Consider the following 21,598-nt stretch of genomic DNA (forward strand, 5'->3'; position numbering starts at 1 on the left):
GCTTGAACTCCTCACCTCTAAAGACCCACATGTTTGCAGGCCACCATCTGTCAGGAGGACCAGGGTTGGAGTCCCTGTCCCACTACCTTTTGCTACTACTTGAGCCTCAGTCTCCTGGTCTTTGCAGAGGGACGGTGACTGGACAACGGTGAGGAAGGAAGGGAACCAACCATGTTTGTGGTGGTTTAAAGCCGCCTCCTTCATGCTCTCTCTGAACTCATGTTTAGGACTCCCCTCCCATGCTGGGTCCTGCGGCAAGGAGACAGAGAGGTTTCCCCTCCAGAAGAAACGGCCGGAGATAAACAGCCAGTTCCCAGCCAGTGATGCCACGGCGTTTACTCTGGTCACTGTGTCTCGCTAAGGCTCCTTGCCTGAATTCTAGTTTCTCATGAGACTCATTGCTATTCTCTTGTGACAAAGCAGCTACCATTCCTGCCCATCTTGCAGCACAGAACATGTCTGCCTGTGGTTTGCTCCCTGGCATCCAAGCTGCTTGGACGAATCCCCAAAGCAGAGAACTGTTTCCCACAGTCACAGGCCAGCATCCAGGAGCCCCAGCCTCCCGGGATGCCTGCATATACTGAGAGAACACCCCCTCTTCCTCCTTTCCACCTGCCTTGCCCCCACCCCAGCCCGGCCTCCCACACTTCTTCCCTCCTCAACCATCTTCTGGGAATGGATGGCGGGTTGCCAACCCCAGCAGCTAGGACTGTGTCCACGTGAGCTGAGGGTGACTGGGGAGGGCACAAGTCTCTGGGGCTAACATCAGGAGGTACATTCCATGTGCAAGATGTCAAAGTGATATCCGTTCTTCGTCTATGTCCTTTGGAGGAAAAAGAAACGAGGAAGGAAAAAGAGGAGCCACCTTGCTTGTTTTAACCGTTTATATTTACAATATTAAGGCACAAAGTTTAAGCAGCAAAGAATAGGAAAGTCTTTGGCTGACCAACAATATCCATAGTCACTTTCAGGGGACTCCCCACTTTGCACACAGACCCATCTACACAGATCTGCACACCACAGATCTGTCAATGCGGTCCAGGAACACAGATGCCAAAGGTTACATGTGGATACCAAAGTCCACTGCGAAATGCGGCACATGCCCCAACAGAGACACACACACAACCACACCCATGCACACACAAGGCAGTAGAGAGGGCAGTGGCTCCAGGGCACTCAGGGTTGGGGTGAAGCTGGTACTAGTGTTGGACCCCGTTCACAGAATTTGACACAGATTCTGTGAGCACCTCACTGAGGAGGGGGCTCCATTGTCCCTCCCTGGAAACATTCAAACACAAGTACTATGGCTACGCCTGTCCCCGTTCTGCCTTGTAATAAATACTCACAGGTGTGTACGTGAGGACAGACTCTCAGGCAAAGCCACAAGTAAACACAACACAGGCGGGAAAACTTGAGAAGCTGATTCCAGAAACTGCTGTATATTTCCTTCCTCGGAGGGAGGGCAGAGTCTTAATTTGGCAAAGAAGCAAAGTTTCATGACAAAGACACAGCTCAGTCGCGGCACACACGACAATAACATGCACTTAAGTATATCCGTTTTACAGAATACCTACTGGGTGTTCATGTTAGCGAGTATGTACTTAGGTCTGTAGTGTACGCAGGGGTTGCACACGTATAAGTCCTGGCAAGAGAAGCAGCAGGCTTGGAAATGAGGCCCTAGAGGTTGCAGGTACTAACAAACCTTTTCCTACATCATAGATATTCTTCCAAAAACTCTGTGTGTGTGTGTGTGTGTGTGTGTGTGCATGTGTGTATGTGTTTGTGTGTGTGTATGTATGTGTTTGTGTGTATGTGTTGCATGTGTATGTGTGTGTTTATGTGTGTGTGTGACACTTGCATCGGCTGACTCTCTCCTGCTGCCATGGGGTTCCTGGGGACCAAACTCAGGTCTTGGCTCTGGTTGGTGGCAGTCCCTTTTCCGTGGAGTCATCTTGATGGCCCTGGGATTCTGATTCTGACTAATTGTTCTGTGTTCAGTCGCTTGCACTGTGAACAGCGTGGGGTATTTCCAAAACTTAAATCCATTCTCAAAAGACAATGACCTCTCACTTCAAAGGGAATCTGAGGAATGGGCCAGGCCTTGGAAGCCATTCTGCTAGAGGAGTCCACAACCATTTTACACAGTGAGCCCTGCAGTCCTCCCCAAGGAGAGAGCTCAGAGGGCAACAGAAGGACTTTTTTGGATATTAAGAGAAATTCCACCGTTTATGTATGCATTCACATATAATGCAATATACCATTAAATTACTAAATGAGAACAGGCATACTACTGAAAAGAGGGAAAAATACTGCTCTCCAATTCCTGAAGAAATCCACTGAACTTGGGCGCCCCTTGGATGACTGGCTGGCTTCTGAGGGTTCTTATTACACAGCCTATCTCCCATGGAGCCACACCACACACAAATGCCTTTAAAAAAATCCTCACATCAACTAAAAACATTTAAAACACACTGATTAACTAGAAAAAAAATAGAAGAAAGCCAACATGTACATACTTAGAGACTGGCTGACTCAGCTTTTAGGAAGTTACGGGGACTGACTTTTCTCTAGCACCACCATTTAAGAACATTTATCAATCTTGCTTCTAATATCCACAACACCCCTTTGCTTAAAGAGGGTGTGATCTTACTCAGAGAACACAGAGAAACACACCCTACTCGTTCAGCACAGACAAAGAAGGCACCATGTGTTCGTACAACCCAAGCTCCCAGTCAGGACAGCTCTCTGCAGCCTACGCACAAGGGACCTGCCTGGAAACACCTTGTGTCATGGTCATCCCCTGTCTCCCAGATTGGCCTTATCCGACTGCTCACACAAGTCTCTGGGACTCAGAAGGCTGTGGGGAGGACAGGACCCAGCACACTAGCTCTTGGAAAGGAGGAGTTTCAGCCACTTTATTAAATGTGTGGCGCAGGTGGCTGGGGCCAAGCAGGACAGAGCCTCTCTGTAGGGGACACTGCGGCTTCTTTCTTGAGTGCTGAAACCGCTGGGTTCTCTGTACTGAGGCCAGAATTCACTTGCCTCTAAATGCACTCACAGCAAAAGGTCAAGCCCCATACATGGGCTCCAAAGAGAGACTTCTCTCTGAACAACACTGGCCCCACCATTCCTTGTCTCCACCCCTAAGGAAAGCAGGGTGTGGGGCAGTCACCGCTGAAGGCCACAGCCTTTACCTGTCCTTTATCCCGAGAGGAGACCGTCAAGCTCTATGATCAAAGGCTCCAAGAGATCTGAGGAGGAGCCCTCTGCACCACGAGGAAGGGCTTTGACTTATTTTTATCGGCTTTGTACTTGTGCTTGTAACAGACCGTGAAGACTTCCATCCACGCCTGTGGATGGCAGTGGTATGGTTAGTTATATGGGGTTTGGGTTTAGTCCTGTTTTCAGGCCCCGAGAGGAGCGTCAGCTTCCCTATGTGCACACAAGTGTCACAAGTTGGGCCACCGATCACCCAGGCATAGTTCTAGATATCATGTTCAAGGCTGTGCAGCCTGTGACTGAGACTCCTCTTCTGAGTCTTTGCTTTAAGTGCTAGCCTCTGTGTCAAGCTTGGAGGTGGGCTGGTACACCTCACGGGTCCAGCTTCTGCATCTGAGCAATCAGGAGAGTGAACTCGGCCTCGTTTCCCTGATGCTGTGAGGGCCATTCAACGGGTACTTTTTCTAGTGCTTGCACAGTCAGTACCAAAGTACCTATGCAGTACTGTTGTTCCCGGTGTTGAAGGAGTTCAGGTCCCATGAACTTCCCGGAGTACAACATGGCTTCTGAGTGCCTGGGGCTCACGCTTCAAGAGAATTACAAGGACAGAAGACTGAAGGGCCTCGACCTTAAAGACATAGCCTCTCTCTTCTTCAACATGGATTCTTAGGCAAAATCTACACTCCACATGCAGTTAAAGCCTAGTCTGCGCCCCCTTTGCTTTTGAACAACTGAAACGTACTAACAGTATGGGGGAGAAGGTATGGGGGAGGGGGTATGGGGGAGAGGGTATGGGGGAGAGGGTATGCTGGAACAGGAGATTTCCTGTCCAAGTGTACAATGTGTCTGGAACACTTAGACTAGAATTTGAGTAAGGGGCAGTGCCCCACTCCTATGCTGGGAGACAGCCTAAGTTTGGGGTGGCTCAGACATTGCTCCAGGGCTGGAATATCTCATTAATTACCCATCTCTATACCCTTCCCTTTCTGGGTTGTCTCCAACATTAACTGGAGACAATATGCTCTTAAGAGAATTAGTTGCCGTCAACCAAACAACATGCCCTATCCAAAATGATTCCTACACCCACCTGCTTCATCTTCCAGCCCCACCTCAACTGGCAAGACTTCTTATGCTGTCCTCTCATCCCCTTCCCTGCAGAGCACAGGGCAAGCTAGGGCTACAAGGTCTGAGAGAAGAGGTAAGGAGGGGGTGGGGGACTCCAAGCCTGGTTCCCACTGCCATGTGCAGCATGGGGAAGCCAGTCCCACCTCCTCTGTCTTGTCAGATGGCCCAGGGTCCTGTAGGGAGACACGATTGCTCTCTCCTCCCTATCCCCCCTCCCCCTCTTCTCTGCTCTCCAGGCTAATCTCTCACAATACACGTGCCACCTCAACCTGGGGAGGCCACAGTCTCACCCTAGGGACAAGTCAGAGATCTCCGAGCCAAGCTAGATTCAGCGCTGCATTTAAGAGGGACTTAGAGTCACAGAGTTACCACTTTTCTTTTTTCTCTTGAGCAAAGAAGGAATGAGGAAGGGGACTTGGAAAACAAATCCTACTGATCTGGGGATAGATAGTTCAGGAGCCTGAAGGGCCACCCGTGCTATGGGCAGCGTCTCCTGGGGTTTGTAGGAAGCTAGTGTCCCCAGCAATGAACATGAGACCTTGTGGCAGCAGCCTCGGGGCCTGTCTCTCGCTCACAGGGGTTCACTTCCATGACATTGCTGCTTCACTTCAGGGAAGTCCTGTCCCTCGGGTGACACTGACCGTGCTGCCAGTCTACCAGCCTGATGGGCTACGAAGCAAATTCACAGGAAGAAAGAACTGATCAGGGACGGCACTGTGCTCATCAACAGGAGCCAGGGCAGAAGGAGGCCAGAGGGAGCAATGAACAGAACTGAGAGCTTCCGATACAGAAAGTGGCTGGGGGATGCCTGTGAGATCTCGCAGCCACCCAGAGAGCTCTGCATAAGCCATCATGGGGTTCCTGTGGTGCCTGCTCACAAGGAAGCCTTCCTACAGGGCATTGGGGTGTGACTGTCAAGTTCCTTGCAAGAGAGCGGATGTGAATGAGAGGCACATCAGGGCACGATGTTACCCTATCTATCGACTCATGGACTCCTCATCCAAGTTTCCCTAGCTCACAGTAAGATTGACAGCTGCAGTCTGGCTAAGCAGAGGTGTGGGGGAGCAGCCGGGGTGTCAACAGGAGGCTCTGTCCAATTGGACACCACAGCATGGATGGTAGTCTCCTAAGTCCCATACGTAAGGAACTCTGCTATGTCTAATTAAACAGAAAAAAATTACAACAAAATAATAAGTAGAGACAAGACAGATAAGTTCAAAGAAGTCAGGGCGGATGAGGGCCAAGGGCATCTCTCTCCCATCCTGCTCAGAAAATACCATTCAGTCCAGACAAGCAAAGCCTCACACTCTCTGAAACCACAAACCACAAATGAAAACAGCCAAGAAGGTGACAAAACTTGCCTGTGGAATCCCCCATTATCCTGGATGTATCTGCTAAGGACACACACACACACACACACACACACACACACACACACACACACACACAACATTATGCCAAGATTCTTCTTAAACCAAACCTGCTAAGAGACAAAGGGAAGAAGGTCATTCCAAGGAAAGGCTGGCTTTTCTTCATCTGTTTATCAGCCAAGAACGGGGAAGCATGGAACCTCCCCAAAACATACACTTTCTCTACAATGGAAAATTCCACTCCTCCTCAACTCTGCTTCTCAGCCTGCATGCGTTCTCTTTCACTCCCTCTGCAGACAAGTGAGCCAGCTGCGTTGGTAACACTGTGACACGAGCCAGCTGCGTTGGTAACACTGTGACACGGTGTCCACAGCTGTCCTGGTTTTGCAGTTGCTACTGCAACTGACCATCTGGATCTTCTCTCTTCTTGCAGCCTCTAGTGCGTCTGTCAGCATGCTGGCACCACACTCCACAGGACGACGGTTAGATGAGCACTTCCATTATCTCTCCATCCGGGAACTCAGGCTTCTGCAACAAGCTGCTGACTCGGCCTCTGTGTTCTGATGACTTCCCGTGCCCAGGAGAGTTCTCTGCCAGACAGAGGACAGATATCAGAAACCTGTTACTCAGTGGGTACCTTGGTTTACGGGGAATTTTTATGGTGGAACCATTTCTAACGTCACACCTTGCCCAAGAATCTCATACACCCCGGTGGAGGCTATGCGAATCTCTTGGTGCGAAGTGCACAATGACTGGAGGCAGCGCCCAGAGAAGACGGTGTCTTAGGGTTCTGGACTGAGTAAAAACTAAGGAGAAAGCCAGCTGCAGACCTGACTCCCCCCATTTCCTGTCTGCCCAGATGTGAGCAAGTGCCTCCTACTTCAGTCACTGCTACTTTGACGGATGGATTGTCCCTCAAACCATGAGCAAATCCTTCCTCCCTCAAATTACTTCTTATGTCTGTTCTACCTATCCCCTGGGGATACACCTTAGTCCCATGCAACAAAGAACACACGACCTGAGGTGATGACCACCACTGAACACGGGGGTTGACTGGACTTCCTGATCTCTCTAGGCACGGGAGAGATAGGGGCCACATACCCTGTTTCTCCACGGTTCCTTTGGCAGCTGGATGTTTCAGGACGGGGCTGTTGGAAGGGGCGGTGCTGAGCCTGCCGCGGCTCGGGAGGGAAGCCATGCTGGGCCAGAAGAGCTCAGTGATCTTGTCGGTCTGCGTGCTGCTGTCCTTGCTGCCTGTCTTGGCGTGGGTGCTGCTGGCTGATGTGGTGGAGGTCGGCGGGGACAGTGCAGAGGCAGGTGTGGCTGGCAGCAGAGGGGCAGAAGCCTGTCCCTGGTGCTCCTTCCCCAGCAGGAATCCTGAAGGCAGAAGAAGCAGCTTTTCAAGGATAATGTTTTCTCTCAAGTCCTTTTGTAAGAACACTTACCCTTTTCTTCCTAGATCAGGGATAACTTTATTTACTCAATGATATATCCATTAAACCCTTAAGTACTTGTGTGCATTCTTGATGAAGTGAAGTATTATGTATCAAGTCCATATAACTAAATTCTGTATGGAGTTGGTATTTGCATTCTAAATTCAAACAATGGAAAACCATATTTGACCGGTGGGGTAGCTCGGAAGGAAAAAGGGCCTTTTGCTGCCCTGAATCCCATCTTATTGATGCCCGGCGAAACTCCGGAGTGAGACGCAGTCATCTAGTAGTAGGGGAAGAGAAGGGATGGACAAGTGCTCCTGGGAGCTGCTCAGCAATTAGGAAGGTAGACACCATGGTCCTCATCAGCTCTTCAGGCCCATCATGGGTGAAATGGGAAACCCTAAGGTCCTATGCAGAAGCCTGTGAGGGTGGTTTCCACCCGAACCCCAGAGCCCCTCTTGTCTCTATGACTGACGTGAGGGCCCCAGTCACATTGACAAGGAGGTAGTCTGGTGCAGACAATATGGCCAGTCTTCCTTAGGCCTCAACTCTCTGGCCTTGTACTGACCTGCTAAATGTTGAGAGAGAAGCCCAGGCACCGTGATGTGTACCTGAATCATCACACAGATTTCTCCTAGAGCAGTTTCTGGCAGAACTGAACAAATTTAGACTCCTCAACCAAACCTGCCTCACTGTCCGTGTGATGGGCTTTAATAATCACAGTTCCCATCCCTGTAGATCCTCTCTGATGAGCTAAGGTTATTGGGGTCACCAATAGAGGGACATCAAACAGATGAGATTCTGGTTGAGAGTCTTTGATCCCCCTACTCTGTGGGTTCATACGGAAGCCCTTATACCCTGTGGAATAAATCAGCCAGACACCACGGAGGCCCTGTGCTGGAGAACATTGACTCCGGGTATAGAGAGAAATGAAAATGTGTGCTGAGCAGGGGACAGGTGTAAGAAGGGACAGACGCTGGCAGGCAGGGCGAGGGGAGAGGTGGTCTTGGAAGCTTCCTTTCCAAGCTCACTGGCCCAGCCTGTGAACAAGCATGTCTGTGCTAAGACCCCTGCTGGAGAATTCTCAACATCCCACATACACAACACAGGCTGACCCTCATCCTTGACCCTGACCCCTTTCATGTTCCACAGGTATAGAACACATCATGGGAAGTTACAGAGATGGTCCAGGATTCTGAGGGACTCTAGGCTTATCCTGCTGAGACACTTTATGTTGTTCTTGTTAATTATATTGACAAGAATCAATCCATGCCCAAGAGCTCACATAGCCTTTGGAATCCAAAGCTCTCCTGTGTATCTCATTTAACCCTCACAACCCCACATGGCTGGCTTTCCTCTCCCTTTGAAGAATGCATAAATTGACAAAAGATGACACCCCAAGATCCAGCAGTGATAAGGCGGCCAATTCAGGGCTTCTGTAGGTGCCGCTCTATATGCTCTCTTCTACGGGGTCCTCTTCTCACCTATACTCCCCTTCCAGGTCTTCTCTTCCTTCTTGTCTTCTGCCAGCTGGCCGCTGGTCAGTGAAGTCTGACGGGAATGTGTCCCGGTGGCCGCAGCAATGGATGGGACAGAGCGGGCAGGCCGCAGACTGGAAGAGTCAGTCTTCCCAGCATCCTTACGGGATCGCTGCTGCAGGACTTTTATCATGGCATCCTTCTCTATGATTTTGGCATGGAGGTTTTTAATACTGTAAAACCAAACCATGGAAGAACAAAGATGTGATTAAAATGCCAGTTAGATAGAAAACTCTGCAACACTTGTCTCAGGGACTTTCACAGTAATTCTGGGATATGGGGTTGAGAGTGGCAGAGGCAGTCTGCAACTTTCCCAAGCTGTGCTTCCCAAAGTAGATCAAACAGTGCACCTTCCCTGGCACCTCAGCAGATGGGGGAGACCCAGGGGCCTGTGAGAAGGACAGGAGCCATCTGCTAGGAACTCTGAGGACTAAACTAAGGACACCTGTGGCTCACATTTGGGGGTAAAGAGTGGAGGTGTGAACACCAGGGAAGCAGAAGCTCTGGTCCCACACGAGGTAAACTGTGACTGCAGGGAAATGTCTATGGGGAAGGAAAAGTGAAGAAATGGCTGGGTTCTAGGAGAGAAGATGGCTTCCCCACCGATGGCCAAAGATGAGAAGCAGAAAGCCGGGGGTCTTTCCACAACTCACAGATACTTGCTGAACCTATTTCTGGTTCCGTTGGGAAGCCCTTTCTTCATATCAGCCCATGGGAGCCTCAGGCATTCCAGTGACATCACAACTCCTGCTGGACACTGTCCATCCGTCAGGGGAGCACATGCTGGCTGGTTAGAGCTCTTTATCTTTGGTGGGAATAGGTAACTCTGGCCCCCAATCTCTAGACCTTGGGGATGGTATTTCTGTTTCATTCTCAGCTCATAGGATTGTGGAGGTAGGGCAAAACCGCCCAGAACTTTCAGGGACTGATGGAGACTCCAGTTATTAGACAGCCTCCGTCTTCACCTTTCCCCTCTCCAGAGCAGGAGGCTTTGAAGCCCTTAAGCTCATGCCAGTTAGAACCAAGGAAAGTAGGAGAGTGAGGAGGGCCTGGCATGGGAGTCCAGCACCTGCTGGTATCCACTCAGAGCTGGCATCTTATGTGGGTATCTTACGTGTACTCCATGTCCTGACACCGCCTGTTGGCCTGCACCACCTCCTCTTCCTCTGGCCAGATGTGGGCCTCCAGGGAGCTCTCACCATAGCTGCCATTCCTTGAGTGGTTGCTGATGGTAGTGTCCCTAGGAACACGAGACACACTTTGACTCTAGAGCCCCCTTTCCTTGGTCTTCAATGCAAACACAAGTAGAACGGAGAGAGCAGCATTTGCTTGGTAACAGATGCACTTTACCTTCTAGAGGGCATCAAAGGCCCTCCTCCACCTCCAGGACCCTACCTCAGGGTCAGTGTCCCCAGGATGGGAACTCCTGCAAACACCTCAGGAAATGTGAATCAGGGGCAGCAGCTGCAAAGTGTCCCAGAAAAGCCCCCATCTGGCAGCTCACCCCAAATCTTGGCTCAATTTTCTCTCCAAACTTAAAAGAATCAAGACTCTAAGGGCTGCACTCACCAACACTCCTGCTTACTGCAGCTTTAACCTGCACCAGACACACTGCTTTCTGCAGCAGGCAGATTGTTACACGGAGTACAGGGAATGAGTGGATGCAGAGAGCGATCTCAGGGAGCATCGTGGAAAATGGGGCAGAGATGGAAAGAGCTGGATGGAGGACGGGAGGACAGCTGCGAGCTCGTGTCTTCAGCAAAGTGACACCCAGGAACCCTCCAAAGCTACGGCTGTCTGCACAAGACCCGTGCAAGCCAGTCACCATTCTAGCATGGACGGGGAGGGGGAGCCTTCACAAGATACTGTGCTTAGCTGAGGAAGTAGGGCTAGTTAGTGGAGAGAGAGAGAGAGAGAGAGAGAGAGAGAGAGAGAGAGAGAGAGAGAACAGGGAGAGACAGAAATACACAGAGAGATACACAGAGAGAGACAGAGACAGAGAGACAGGGAGAGATAGAGGTACACAGAGAGAGGGGGAGAGAGGGAGAGACAAAGAAACACACATAACACAGAGAGAGGACATGAATTCAAGAGAGGATTATGGCAAGGGGAGGGACTTAGAAGGAGGGATGGCTAAGATAAAAATTCATTATAGCCATGTGAACTCTTAAATAAAGAAATGCTAAACAAACAAGAGAGACAGTATCTCGGGAAAACAATATTTATTCACAAAAATCCCTACTTCTTGTATCATCAAGGCTGCTCACCAACCTATGCTATCTTGTGTGTGTGTGGTTTTTTTTTTTTTTTTTTTTTTCTATTTTTCAGAGCTGGGGACCGAACCCAGGGCCTTGCGCCTGATAGGCAAGCGCTCTACCACTGAGCTAAATCCCCAACCTGCCAACCTATGCTATCTTATGAGTGTGTGGAAGGTGCCCATACTGGGTCCGCTGACACATGGAGACTAGGGCTTCTGCATTTGCTGCTGGCCTTGTACTTACTCTCGCCCTAGCTCGCTCTCCCACCAGCAGTGGAATGTCTGCCTCTGTGTATCACCCATGTAGCTGCTGTCTGTGTATTTTAGGACTGGTGGCTACTCAATATGTAGGTCTTTACCCTGCTGCAGGGCAGCTAGTGAGGAGTGAACCCTTATTTCACTCAGGGAACACCGGAAATAGTACACTTGGCATCCATTCTTACAGCGTGTTCACAGACGGTGACTTCTAGGACACTGTCAGTGTAATGACAAAAAGAGGCCCTAGCCCTTCACTACGCCCAGCCTGGTTCTGAATTTCACTTGTCTTTATGAAGGAGGTCTCAGCAAAGATGCATCATGGTAAAAACAAACACATGAAAGTGCAGGGGTGAGAACGTGACCCAGAAAAGTAAACAGTATGGCCGTGAAAATGTCAGGAAAATGAATCTCAGAGAAAGCAAGCAGAATGCTTTGAACCACTATGCAGAATCATAAACACCCCGGGGTTCACAGAAACATCCACACAGGGACCAGTAGCTAGAAACATTGCCCATCGAGTTACTTTGAAAAAATTCTTGTGGCGCCAGAAGCATATTTAAAAATTCATGTGTGGGCTGCTGAGTGAGCCAGCAGGCACTTAGGTAAAAAAGCAACAGATAGCAAGGGTCCAGAAACTCTGAGGGACACTGCTCTGCTTTGAGGTCTGTGAAGTTTCAAAACCTTGCCCACACATTAAAAAACAAACAAACAAAAAAAAAAAAGTAAAAACCCACTTCAACATCCTAGCCAATGCTGTCAAGATTGATAAAGAAGTGAATAGCAGCCTCTGAGTAAAACGACCCCCATTTTATAAGATCCCCCATCTCAGTGGGGCTTACAGACAGCCCCCATAGAAGGAGAAAGCAGGGTCACGAAATCCACACCAGATACCACTCTTCCCAGAGTTGTGTGCAGTGTGTCCTAACTGCACATGGTCTCAGGGGCTTGGGAAGGGTTAGAGGGCAGAGGGAAGCCAGGGGGACATGAGCTGCATCTAGTACACCCTCTGGGAAGCCATCATCAGAGTCAGACTTTCCAGTAACCCCTCCGCACTCTCTCTGGAAAGGAGTCCAATAAATCCATTGCTTCTCCAGGGCGACCTTGGTGGAGAGCTGTGGTTTGCCTTTGGAACCTGGAGGAGGTGGTGGGCACTGTTCACATCTCCCTCAGGGAAAGAATTTTAGCAAAAGGAGTTGGTGGGCAAAGACCATGCTGCTTGTTTAAAGGTTGGTGCTTTTAAATGTGACACATGCACCTGACTGAAAACTCAAAACGTAATGGCTGTAATCAGTCTCTTTTGTCCATTTCTCCAAAGCCAATCAGCATGGAGACAAGAGCTTAGAATTTCATTCTTTCTCAGAATAGTTTGTGTGGTCCTTCCCCCCACTGTATCATCAGAAAAGCCATGGTTAGAATGACCAATTTTTTGTCTTGTTTTTATAAGATTATCTATCTATCTATCTATCTATCTATCTATCTATCTATCTATCTATCTATCTATCTATCTATGTACCTACTTATTGTGTGTATATGTGTGTGAGTGTGTGAGTGTGTGTATGTTTGAGTGTGTAAGTGTGTGTATGTGTGAGTGTGTGAGTGTATGTGTGAGTGTGTGTGTATGTGTGTGTGAGTGTATGTGAGTGTGAGTGTGTGTATGTGTGAGTGTGTGTGTATGTGTGTGTGTGAGTGTGTGTGTGAGTGTGTATATGTGAGTGTGTGTGAGTGTGTGTATGTGTGTGAGTGTGAGTGTGTGTATGTGTAAGTGTGTGTGTATGTGTGTGTGAGTGTATGTGAGTGTGAGTGTGTATGTGTGAGTGTGTGTGTATGTGTGTGAGTGTGTATATGTGAGTGTGTGTGAGTGTGTGTATGTGTGTGAGTGTGAGTGTGAGTGTGTGTATGTGTAAGTGTGAGTGAGTGTGTATATGTGAGTGTGTGTGAGTGTGTGTATGTGTGTGAATGTGAGTGTGTGTATGTGTAAGTGTGAATGTGTGTGAGAGTGTGTGTGAGTGTGTGTATGTGTAAGTGTGAGTGTGTGAGTGTGTGTGAATGTGTGTGTGTGTGTGTGTGTGTGTGTGTAATAGCACTATGGCTTTAAGGATTTCTTGGGTTGGGCTGATGCCCAGCAATTGCCAAGCAAGCAGGACGACCTGAGTTTGAACATCCAGATCCCGTGTAAACTCTCAGACTCAGCACACGTCTGTAATCCCAACATGCCCCTACAGTGACAGGAGAGGCAGAGATGAGGGAGTCCCTGAAAGCTCTGGGGCTGGCTAGCCTGGTGTATCCCATGGGAAGACTATGAAGAGGCCCCGTCTCAGCTAAGGTGAACACCCAACATTGTTCTGATATCCCCTCCTACGTATTCCAGGACGTGCATGTGACTATACTTACGTACAGACACAAAACAAGTGTTTAAGAAAGGGGACGTGCATTAGGAAAGCGGATGTACACTAATAGCTTTCCGAGTTTTAACTCTGTCATGGATTTTTTGGTTTGGGTGTAGACATGTATACAGAATACATTTGATACTAAAAGTATAAATCTAACACAAGCTCCCCGGCTTTCCTCCTGCATCCAATGCTATTGCATGAAGTTCACTTAGTTGTATGGACTTTGGACCTGGTTAGCTTTTCTGTGTGATGTTTTTACTTGCAAATTTTCTTTGTTTTTGAATAATGAAGTTTATTTTTTAAAAAAGTAGATATTGCTCCCTGGGAGAGTCTTCTCTAGACTTCCTTAGGCCCCCTGATATTTTCATTTGCTATTGAGACAAACTTTTAACCCAGCCCAGACTGTTTGTGAGTTCCTCGGCCACTGTGCCCAGCCCCATCCGTCTGAAGCCCTGAGAGGTGGGGCCACCTCTTACCTCTCGGCCGTGGCAGCGGCGGCGGCGCTCATGGCAAAGTGTCGGATGGTGCTCTCTTCCAGGTACTTCTGCTCCCATTTGGTCATGTCGGCCTCCAGGGCTAGAATCCGCTCCTCCTTCTCCCGCACAAGCTCCATGAGGGCAGGAGCATTATATTCCGGGAGATTGACGGGCTGGCCATTCCCATGTTTCTGCAGAAGTAGACACAGTATCGGAATGTTCTAAATGGGCCACAAGATGGGTCGCAGCCCGGTCTGCCGCTACCGGATGAGCGACGCTCAGCTCCTGCATTCTGCACTGACCTCACCTCAGCATGTGCCAGCCCAGACTCCCTCTAACACGAGCACCTGACTGAGCAGGTCCTAGCTTGCCCCGTGCCACCTCCATGCGCCTCTGTTTCATCTAATGCCCACCTGGTCCTGTGGAACACACGCTATTCCAGTTTTACACACAGATTAGGTCCCTGAGAGACTGAGTTCATGACTTGATGCCTCTAGATAACGCATAACAGAGCTGCGCTTCAGGCTCAGGCCTGCCTCCCCATCTCATTGTAAACCATGCAGTTAATGCCACAATCGTGAGAACAGGACCAAGTCCTGGCCTTGGGGCGCTTTCTCTGGAATTGCAGGGAGCCATTTCAGACTGCCGTCTCTCATACTGGAAGGTTAAAAACAAAGGCACAGAAGTAGAGTGAGAAGCCCAAACATGCAGGTTCTAGGTGGCGGACTGTCACCTGGGAAGAAGGTACTGGTACCGGGTCCTGCCCTGTTGGAGGCAGAGACAGAGAAGCAGTGAGGTGATACACAGGAAGGTGGATATCTTTAGGGCAGGGCACAGCCATTCCACTCTCAGTTAGAGGAAATAGGGTGCATGCTATTTGGATGTCTCTGGGTCTGGGAAGAGTCAGAGTCAGACTTCTCCCTTAACTTGGGAATGTATAGCTAACCCATCTTTCCCCCCTCCTCTCTTCACTCTGACACATTCTGTCATCTGTTTTGGAGTAAATAAGTGTGAGGGGACAGAAGGTAGAAGTGTCCTGTGGTGTCATGCACCCTAGGCAAAAGCGTTCAACCATTGACCTACAGTTTGAAGCTTGTGCAGTTTTTCTTAGCTGCAGTTGCAAATACAAGACGGGCCTCGTGTGCTTCCCTCATTTTACAGAGGAGACAACTGAATCACGCTGTTCACCCGGGCATGAGGAGGCACAGGGCAAGAGTGCATAGAAGCAAGCATCATGGGAGCGAGCTTGCCCAGGGGAGGGGCAGTGGGGTGGTGAGCGTGTGTGTGTGTGTGTGTGTGTGTGTGTGTGTGTGTGTGTATTAGTATTAGTATGTAATGTGCAGGGAATGAGTTTGAGTGGAGGTGAGCATGTGCAGGGAGTGACCATATACGTTGGGGCATAAAAGTGCACATGGTGACCATGTATGTGGGCAGGGTGAACGTGCTTAGGGAGCGACTATGTATGGGGTGGAAGTGTTAGGGGTGAGCCTGTACAGGGGTAAGCATGTACGTGTAGGATGGATAGAAGGAGTGTGTGCAGGGATGAATGTGTGTGGGGTGAGCGTGTAAGCATGATTCCAGACTCACGGTCCTTCTTTATTTATAGTTGAGTCTGTTCTCACAGCTCCCGGAGTAAGAGGTCCACAGACAGGTCACCTAACCACAGGGCGGAGCATGGTGACTGGAAAAGCACATTCTTCCTGGCTCCAGCCAAGCTCGCATTGCCAGCCAGAGATCTTAAGGTCTACCATCCGGGTGTCAGCATGGCCCGCGGTGGGGACAGAGGTCTCAGTAGCTGAGCGACAAGGACTGGCTGTGGGAGAACCGTCTCTGTCCTGCGTGGACCTACCATGCACTAGGGCTGAGCTGCCCCAAGGGCAGCTTTCAAGGGCAGTCACAGCCACTCTGCCCTATACAGTGAGTGGATGATTGGAGCCTGCAGTGCATGTCCCCGGGCGGCTACAGACGGAGCTCACTCACTTCCCTAGAAAGCCAGGCGAGCCTCAGAGCCTCAGAGGCAGGAGCTTGCCTGAACTGGTATTTCCTGCACGAATTCTCTTTGCTGAGACATGGAGACATGTACAGTACCTGGACAGGCATATTCCTCTCTGTGGTTCCTCACTGCTAAGCTTCACAAGTGGCTGTCACCAGCAGATGCTGGAGGAACTGTCGTTCACAGCCAGTCTTACTACAGGTTGCTGAGTTTCTTCCTCAAATGAATTCATCGATCAGTGTGACCCCTATTTTCCTTTACTTGCAGCTCCTCCTTGGCTCTCCAGGGTCAGACTTAGACTTCATGGAAGTCCCTGGTTTACCACCAGCATCCTTAGGGGTTCTTCTCTGACTCACTGCAGGTTCCCCTAACTTGATCCTCTTCCCAGGTGCTTGCTCTCCATCGACATAGGATAAGGCCACACTCTACATATGGCCAACTGCCTTCCACGGACAACTCCCTCCATAGCTGATCTGGCTGCCCTGGCTCTGCAACACTTTCCAGGTTCTGTCTTTTACATGTCCTCCTCTTCTGCCTCTGTGTTTTTGTCCTGCAGGCCTAATAAGTCAATGTCCCCTATGTAAGGTCACCTAAAATTCCCTTCTTTTTAGCCTCAATTCAGAGACTCCCAGTCTCTACAGAGGCCATGTAGGTGCACAGAGTCCATCGGAGGGTCCTGAGGGGGCTGCTAGGTGAATCTGCAGGCCGTTCTACCTGATTCACCAGTCCTGTCACTCACCTGCTGTGTCCTCAGAGCATCCAGCTCCCTCTCCAGCCAGGTCCGCAACCTGCGCTCCATCTGCCCTCGCTTCTCACACGCAGACTGCAGCTGGGTCAGGGCCTGCTGCAGCTTCTCCACCTTCTCCACATAGGCTTGCTTCTCTCGTAACTGAGGGAGACAGAAACTGAGTGAAACAGTGCAGAGTGGACACCAGTGACCCTGCAGCTGGGCTGGGGGACAGGCTGGAGACCCCCCAGCTGAACTGCAGGAGTGAGCACCACCTCTCTCGATCCTGCAGAAGCCTGTGGCAGGTATGGCCAGGTGTCCAGGAGGCTGGGGATGGAGGGCCCTCTGGTGTGCCTGCACAGAGTTATGTGAACACCTAGGTACTCTCTGACTCATTACTGGTTTATAATCATAGCACTTGCAGCCATTGGAAAGGAGATTAATAGAAAGCTTTTGGTGTATAGAACACCTAATCTCTAAAGCCTAGCGAAAAATCCTAAACCAGAAGTTATGTTATCACAACCATACCCGTCTATTATGTATATAAAGAGCCGTGAAAAAAAGAGAAAGGATAATCTTTACACGTATTTGTCATGTTTATGGTAGAATAGCCATTTCTGCAAGAGTAAGGGATTTATTATTTTCTGAATTTTCTCTACTAAATGAAAATCATTTCCATAAAGAGCAATATATGAAAAATATAATTAATAAAAATGCACTATGTAACAAATGCGCTACAATTATTTCTACACCAGAGGGATTAGGTCTACATGCATGGTTTGGATGTATGCAAGTGCACATGTGCACACACTTGCTGGTACAAAGAGAAACAGTGTCACCTCAGCAGTGTCTGGAGTGAGTAGCTCCAGAAGGAAGCTACTCTGCGGCTGAGTAGCTTCCTGAAGGAAGAGGAAGGACACAGGGAGCACCTGGGGGAATGACTAAGGAAGTGGAAACGACTGCTAAACAATTGCACAAACACACCATCAGGATGAATTTAGGGTCATGACTCACAGTGCCAAACCCTAACCCTTAGCACTCAGGGCCCTGTCTGCTCTGGGAGTCTGGTTCACGTGCATAAATCCATGTGTTTTTCCTGCTTCCTGGGAATCAACTGGGGCCAAGACATCAGGCCAAAACATTTCCTGGATCTGGTGCTCTGCGAGATGACACCGGATGCTGTTTTCCTGTCTCTCCACACCTGGTTGAACAGACGGATGCCTTACTAGTGACTCAGCAGTGCGCCGAAGCCCTGTCACCCAGCAGGCTGTGACTCGCCCGGCTGAGGGAGGCCTCTGGCTGTGCGGCAGCTCTGCCAAGAGCCTTGCCTACATCTGCTCGCCCTACCAGAGCCACCACAGTAAGGGAAGCGACAGCCGTTACCTGACAGTTGGATGATTTTCTCTCAGGGTGCTTTTGACTGTTTACATTAGCAGACTCTTGAGTACAACCTGACTACCAGGCAGGTTCCTGAGCTTGGCGTTCTCACTGGAGCAAATGATTCATGTCAACCACCAGACACTCTTACCACTGTATGCAGGCAGCGTTCTGAGTATACAGCCACCATGAAGTGTGTGTGTCTATGTCTCTGCTGGACAGAGCGAGCAGTGTGTCTCCAATGCATGGGCCAGTACCAGCGGCCAGCAGGCACTCAGTGTATAATGTTACGTGAAGAGTAGTATCCCTGAGCATCTGCAAGATCCTTTGATGTGTGGATCCATCCCCAGATGTTTCAACCGTAAGGCTGGCAAGGGGCATTTCCCAATGAGGATGACTCATGGCAGCCATTCTACTAGCTGTCGTTTTCGGAGCACTGCCCCACCAGGTATTTGCTCTGTAAGTGCATCTCATCTAATCCTCCTGAGGACAATAAGGAGCAGTGTCCTATTCTACTTCCACACGGGGGACGAGAAAGTTGAAGGCCAGGAGGCCACATGACTTGGTCACAGTCATGCAGCTGGTGTCATGCCGGGAAGCTTGTGTGTCACGCTGCCAGCAGCCTGGCTCTACGACCCTGTTGTAGGGACTAAATCAAAACCCTTCCAAAGAAACCCGCATTAGAACAGGGAGTGCAGAGCTGGAGAGATGGCTCAGTGGTCAAGGGCACTGACTGCTCTTCCAGAGGACATGAGTTCAATTCCAGCACCCACATGGTGGCTCACAGCTGTCTGTGGCTAGAATCCCAAATGCAGACAAAATGATATGCATAAAATAAATTTAAAATAATAATAAAAAATGAACAGGGAGTGTGAATAAAGCCAAATACCCTGAGTCATGCAGCCAAACACATCCAGATACAAGGGAGGCCAAGAAAAGACCATGATGCGGTTTAGGAATTAGTGACAGGAACCATGATGGCCCTTCAAGTGCCCATAAATGACTTTCACTTCTATAAAGAATATTAAAACCAAACAAAGGCTGGAGAGACGGCTCAGTGGTTAAGATCACTGCTCTTCCAGAGGTCCTGAGTTCAATTCTCAGCACCCACATGGTGGCTCACAACCATCTGTACTGGGATCAGATGCCGTCTTCTGGTGTGTCTGAAGGCGACTACAGAACTCATAAATAAAATAAACAAAAGGGCTGGCACAATGGCTCAGAAGATGGAGGTGCCCACTGTGCAAGCCTGCAGTGCAAGCCTGCCAACCTGAGTTCAGTCCTGGAACCCACATCAAAGTTGTCCCTTGAGCCCCACACGCATGCTGTGACACATATGTTCTGCTCCCATGCATTTTAAAAGGTAACAATAAAAGTTTACACCATAGAACTTCCCTTAGCTCCATGCACAGAGAGGAGGCCTCAAGACATGATTTCATTGAGAACAACGATACAGGGGCCTCCAGGTCTCCCTTGCTCAGAGCAGACCTCCTGTCTGCAAGGTCAAAGGGCATTCTCTCTATGATGACAAGGTAGGTGCTCTTGGCTGCCACTCAGGATTCTCCTGCTAGTACTCGCATTTGAGCTTTTACACAAGACTTGCGGGGTTAAAATGCACCCAAGGGGCATGGCCCTTGATGCCTTTGGTGCCAAGGGCCAGGTTCAGTATTGATGTGTTCGTTTGCCGTCCTCCAGATTTCCTAGCTTCTACTTACCAAGATGATGCCTGCTTAGGTTGCCCCATCATAGACGTGACAGGCACCTCTGTAGGGAGAGAAGGTGAGGGCCAGCCCTGGGGTTAACACCTGTCCTCCTCCTCTTAGACTACAGCTCGGAGTCCCCGGCTTGAGCCCTGTACATGGTTCCTGTGGTCCCTCTCTTGGGGTTAAAGGGACAGTGAGTGCAACTACAAAGGTAAGCTAGAAAGCCAGCTTCATCACAGACCGCTAAATCAGCATCTCCAGAATGGGGGATGTGGGTTACCGCACAGCCAACCAGGAAGCGAAAGTGGGTCAACTGAGTACCACGGCACCCACCCTTTGCCTCAGAATTGGGAGCCCAAAGACAGGCCACAGTGACTTTTCTTTACAGAAGCCAGCGGCTTCTGTTTGTGCCAATTATTTGCAGCACTGGACAGTTGCCTACCAACAGGCTGTGGGCTCTCGGGCTATGTTGTTAATATCTGTCTCTCAGATCCTGCCCGGTTCCTCGATGGGTAAACTGTGTATTCGTTTGCATTTGGGTTGTTCTGGGTAAAGTAGCTGGGTCGGGGGCAGCAGGGGACGTCTTCTGGGCTCTACTCCTCCCCGTGCTGGTCTCACCTCTTCCTCCAGCTTGATCACTCTGGCCTGGGCATTGCTCAAAGCTTGGTCCAGGATCTCAATATGCCTCCGGTGGTCCTCGCTCGCCGTCCGCACTGCTGCCAGCTCCATTTCCAACTTCTCCTTCTCCTTCAAGAATTCTTTATCTGGAAGGGAGAGAATAAAACAGGGCGAGCTCCATCAGGAAGTGCTGGGCCTGCGGCTCGCTGCCAGGCTACATCTGGCAAGGATGACGTTAAAACTGTGCAGATGGCAGAGGGACGCCACGGCTGCTGCTAGCCAGCAGGGGAGGGTGGGTGATGTCTCAAGCCCGCCCTTAACTCTCAGGACATGCTTCCCCAGTCATGTCTCGGTGGGAGAGCATGGGCTAAGCATACACAAGGATTGATCCCAGCGCAGCAAGAAGGACATACACACAGGAGACAACGGCTCCCAAATTCTCCCACAATGACTTTAATACTCACAATTAAATCTCGTATGTTTCTATTTATGCTTCCAACCTCCCCTGCTTGCATCATCCAAGCCTGAGATGAAAGGGTAGGCGCCCCTTGCAATAGTATTATATTTCCCATTCCAGAACAGCAAAGCAGAGAGGGGCTCTTTCACTGCAACAGGACAAGGGATCTCTCGGCTCCAGCCTGACCACTGGCTTCCCCTATGATGAGCTGAGGTTTTCCTCTAGTCCTGTCTAGATGGGCTAGGGACTCCAGCTTTAGGAGAGCTGTTCTCCCACTCAACAAAAGATGATCACACGCCTTTGTGGCTGGGACTGTGACCCAGCCGCCTCTCATCCCCTTCCTGAGCAGCCTTCCAGTGAACAGGGAAGTCCACAGGTCACGGAACGAGTATTGCTTAAGAAAATGGGTTTCCTGCTTCAAAAGCTGTATCTTCACTTTGCACATACATCGTATAGACATGCTTCCCACAGTATGAAAATGCCTGGAAGAACTTGTCCCATGAGAATAAAAGGAGCCAGGCTGGGTGATGAGCCTATAAACCCAGACAGACATTTGGGAAGCTGAAGGCCTGACCAGGCTATGCTGACTTCAAAGCCAGTCTGGACAACGTGGTAAAGTCCTGCCCTCAAGAGAAAAGGTCAAGGGCTGCCTGG

At 49.8% G+C, this 21,598-nt stretch overlaps 1 protein-coding gene across 3 annotated transcripts in view; it reads right to left on the bottom strand.

Annotated features, from left to right (window-relative positions):
• Positions 1 to 866: 866 nt before the first annotated feature.
• Positions 867 to 21,598, bottom strand: part of Amotl1 (angiomotin-like 1) — a 118,900-nt gene continuing 98,168 nt past the window's right edge. For all 3 annotated transcript variants that reach the window (NM_001429440.1, NM_001429442.1, NM_001429441.1), the window contains 7 exon segments: positions 867 to 6,304; positions 6,816 to 7,091; positions 8,635 to 8,861; positions 9,803 to 9,928; positions 14,070 to 14,260; positions 16,802 to 16,951; positions 20,488 to 20,633. In NM_001429440.1, the coding sequence (NP_001416369.1) occupies positions 6,198 to 6,304; positions 6,816 to 7,091; positions 8,635 to 8,861; positions 9,803 to 9,928; positions 14,070 to 14,260; positions 16,802 to 16,951; positions 20,488 to 20,633 (1,223 nt within the window). In that variant the 3' untranslated portion in view covers positions 867 to 6,197.

This window comes from Rattus norvegicus, chromosome 8 (genome assembly GCF_021556685.1).
Source record: "Rattus norvegicus strain SHRSP/BbbUtx chromosome 8, alternate assembly SHRSP_T2T, whole genome shotgun sequence".
Taxonomy (NCBI): Eukaryota; Metazoa; Chordata; class Mammalia; order Rodentia; family Muridae; genus Rattus; species Rattus norvegicus.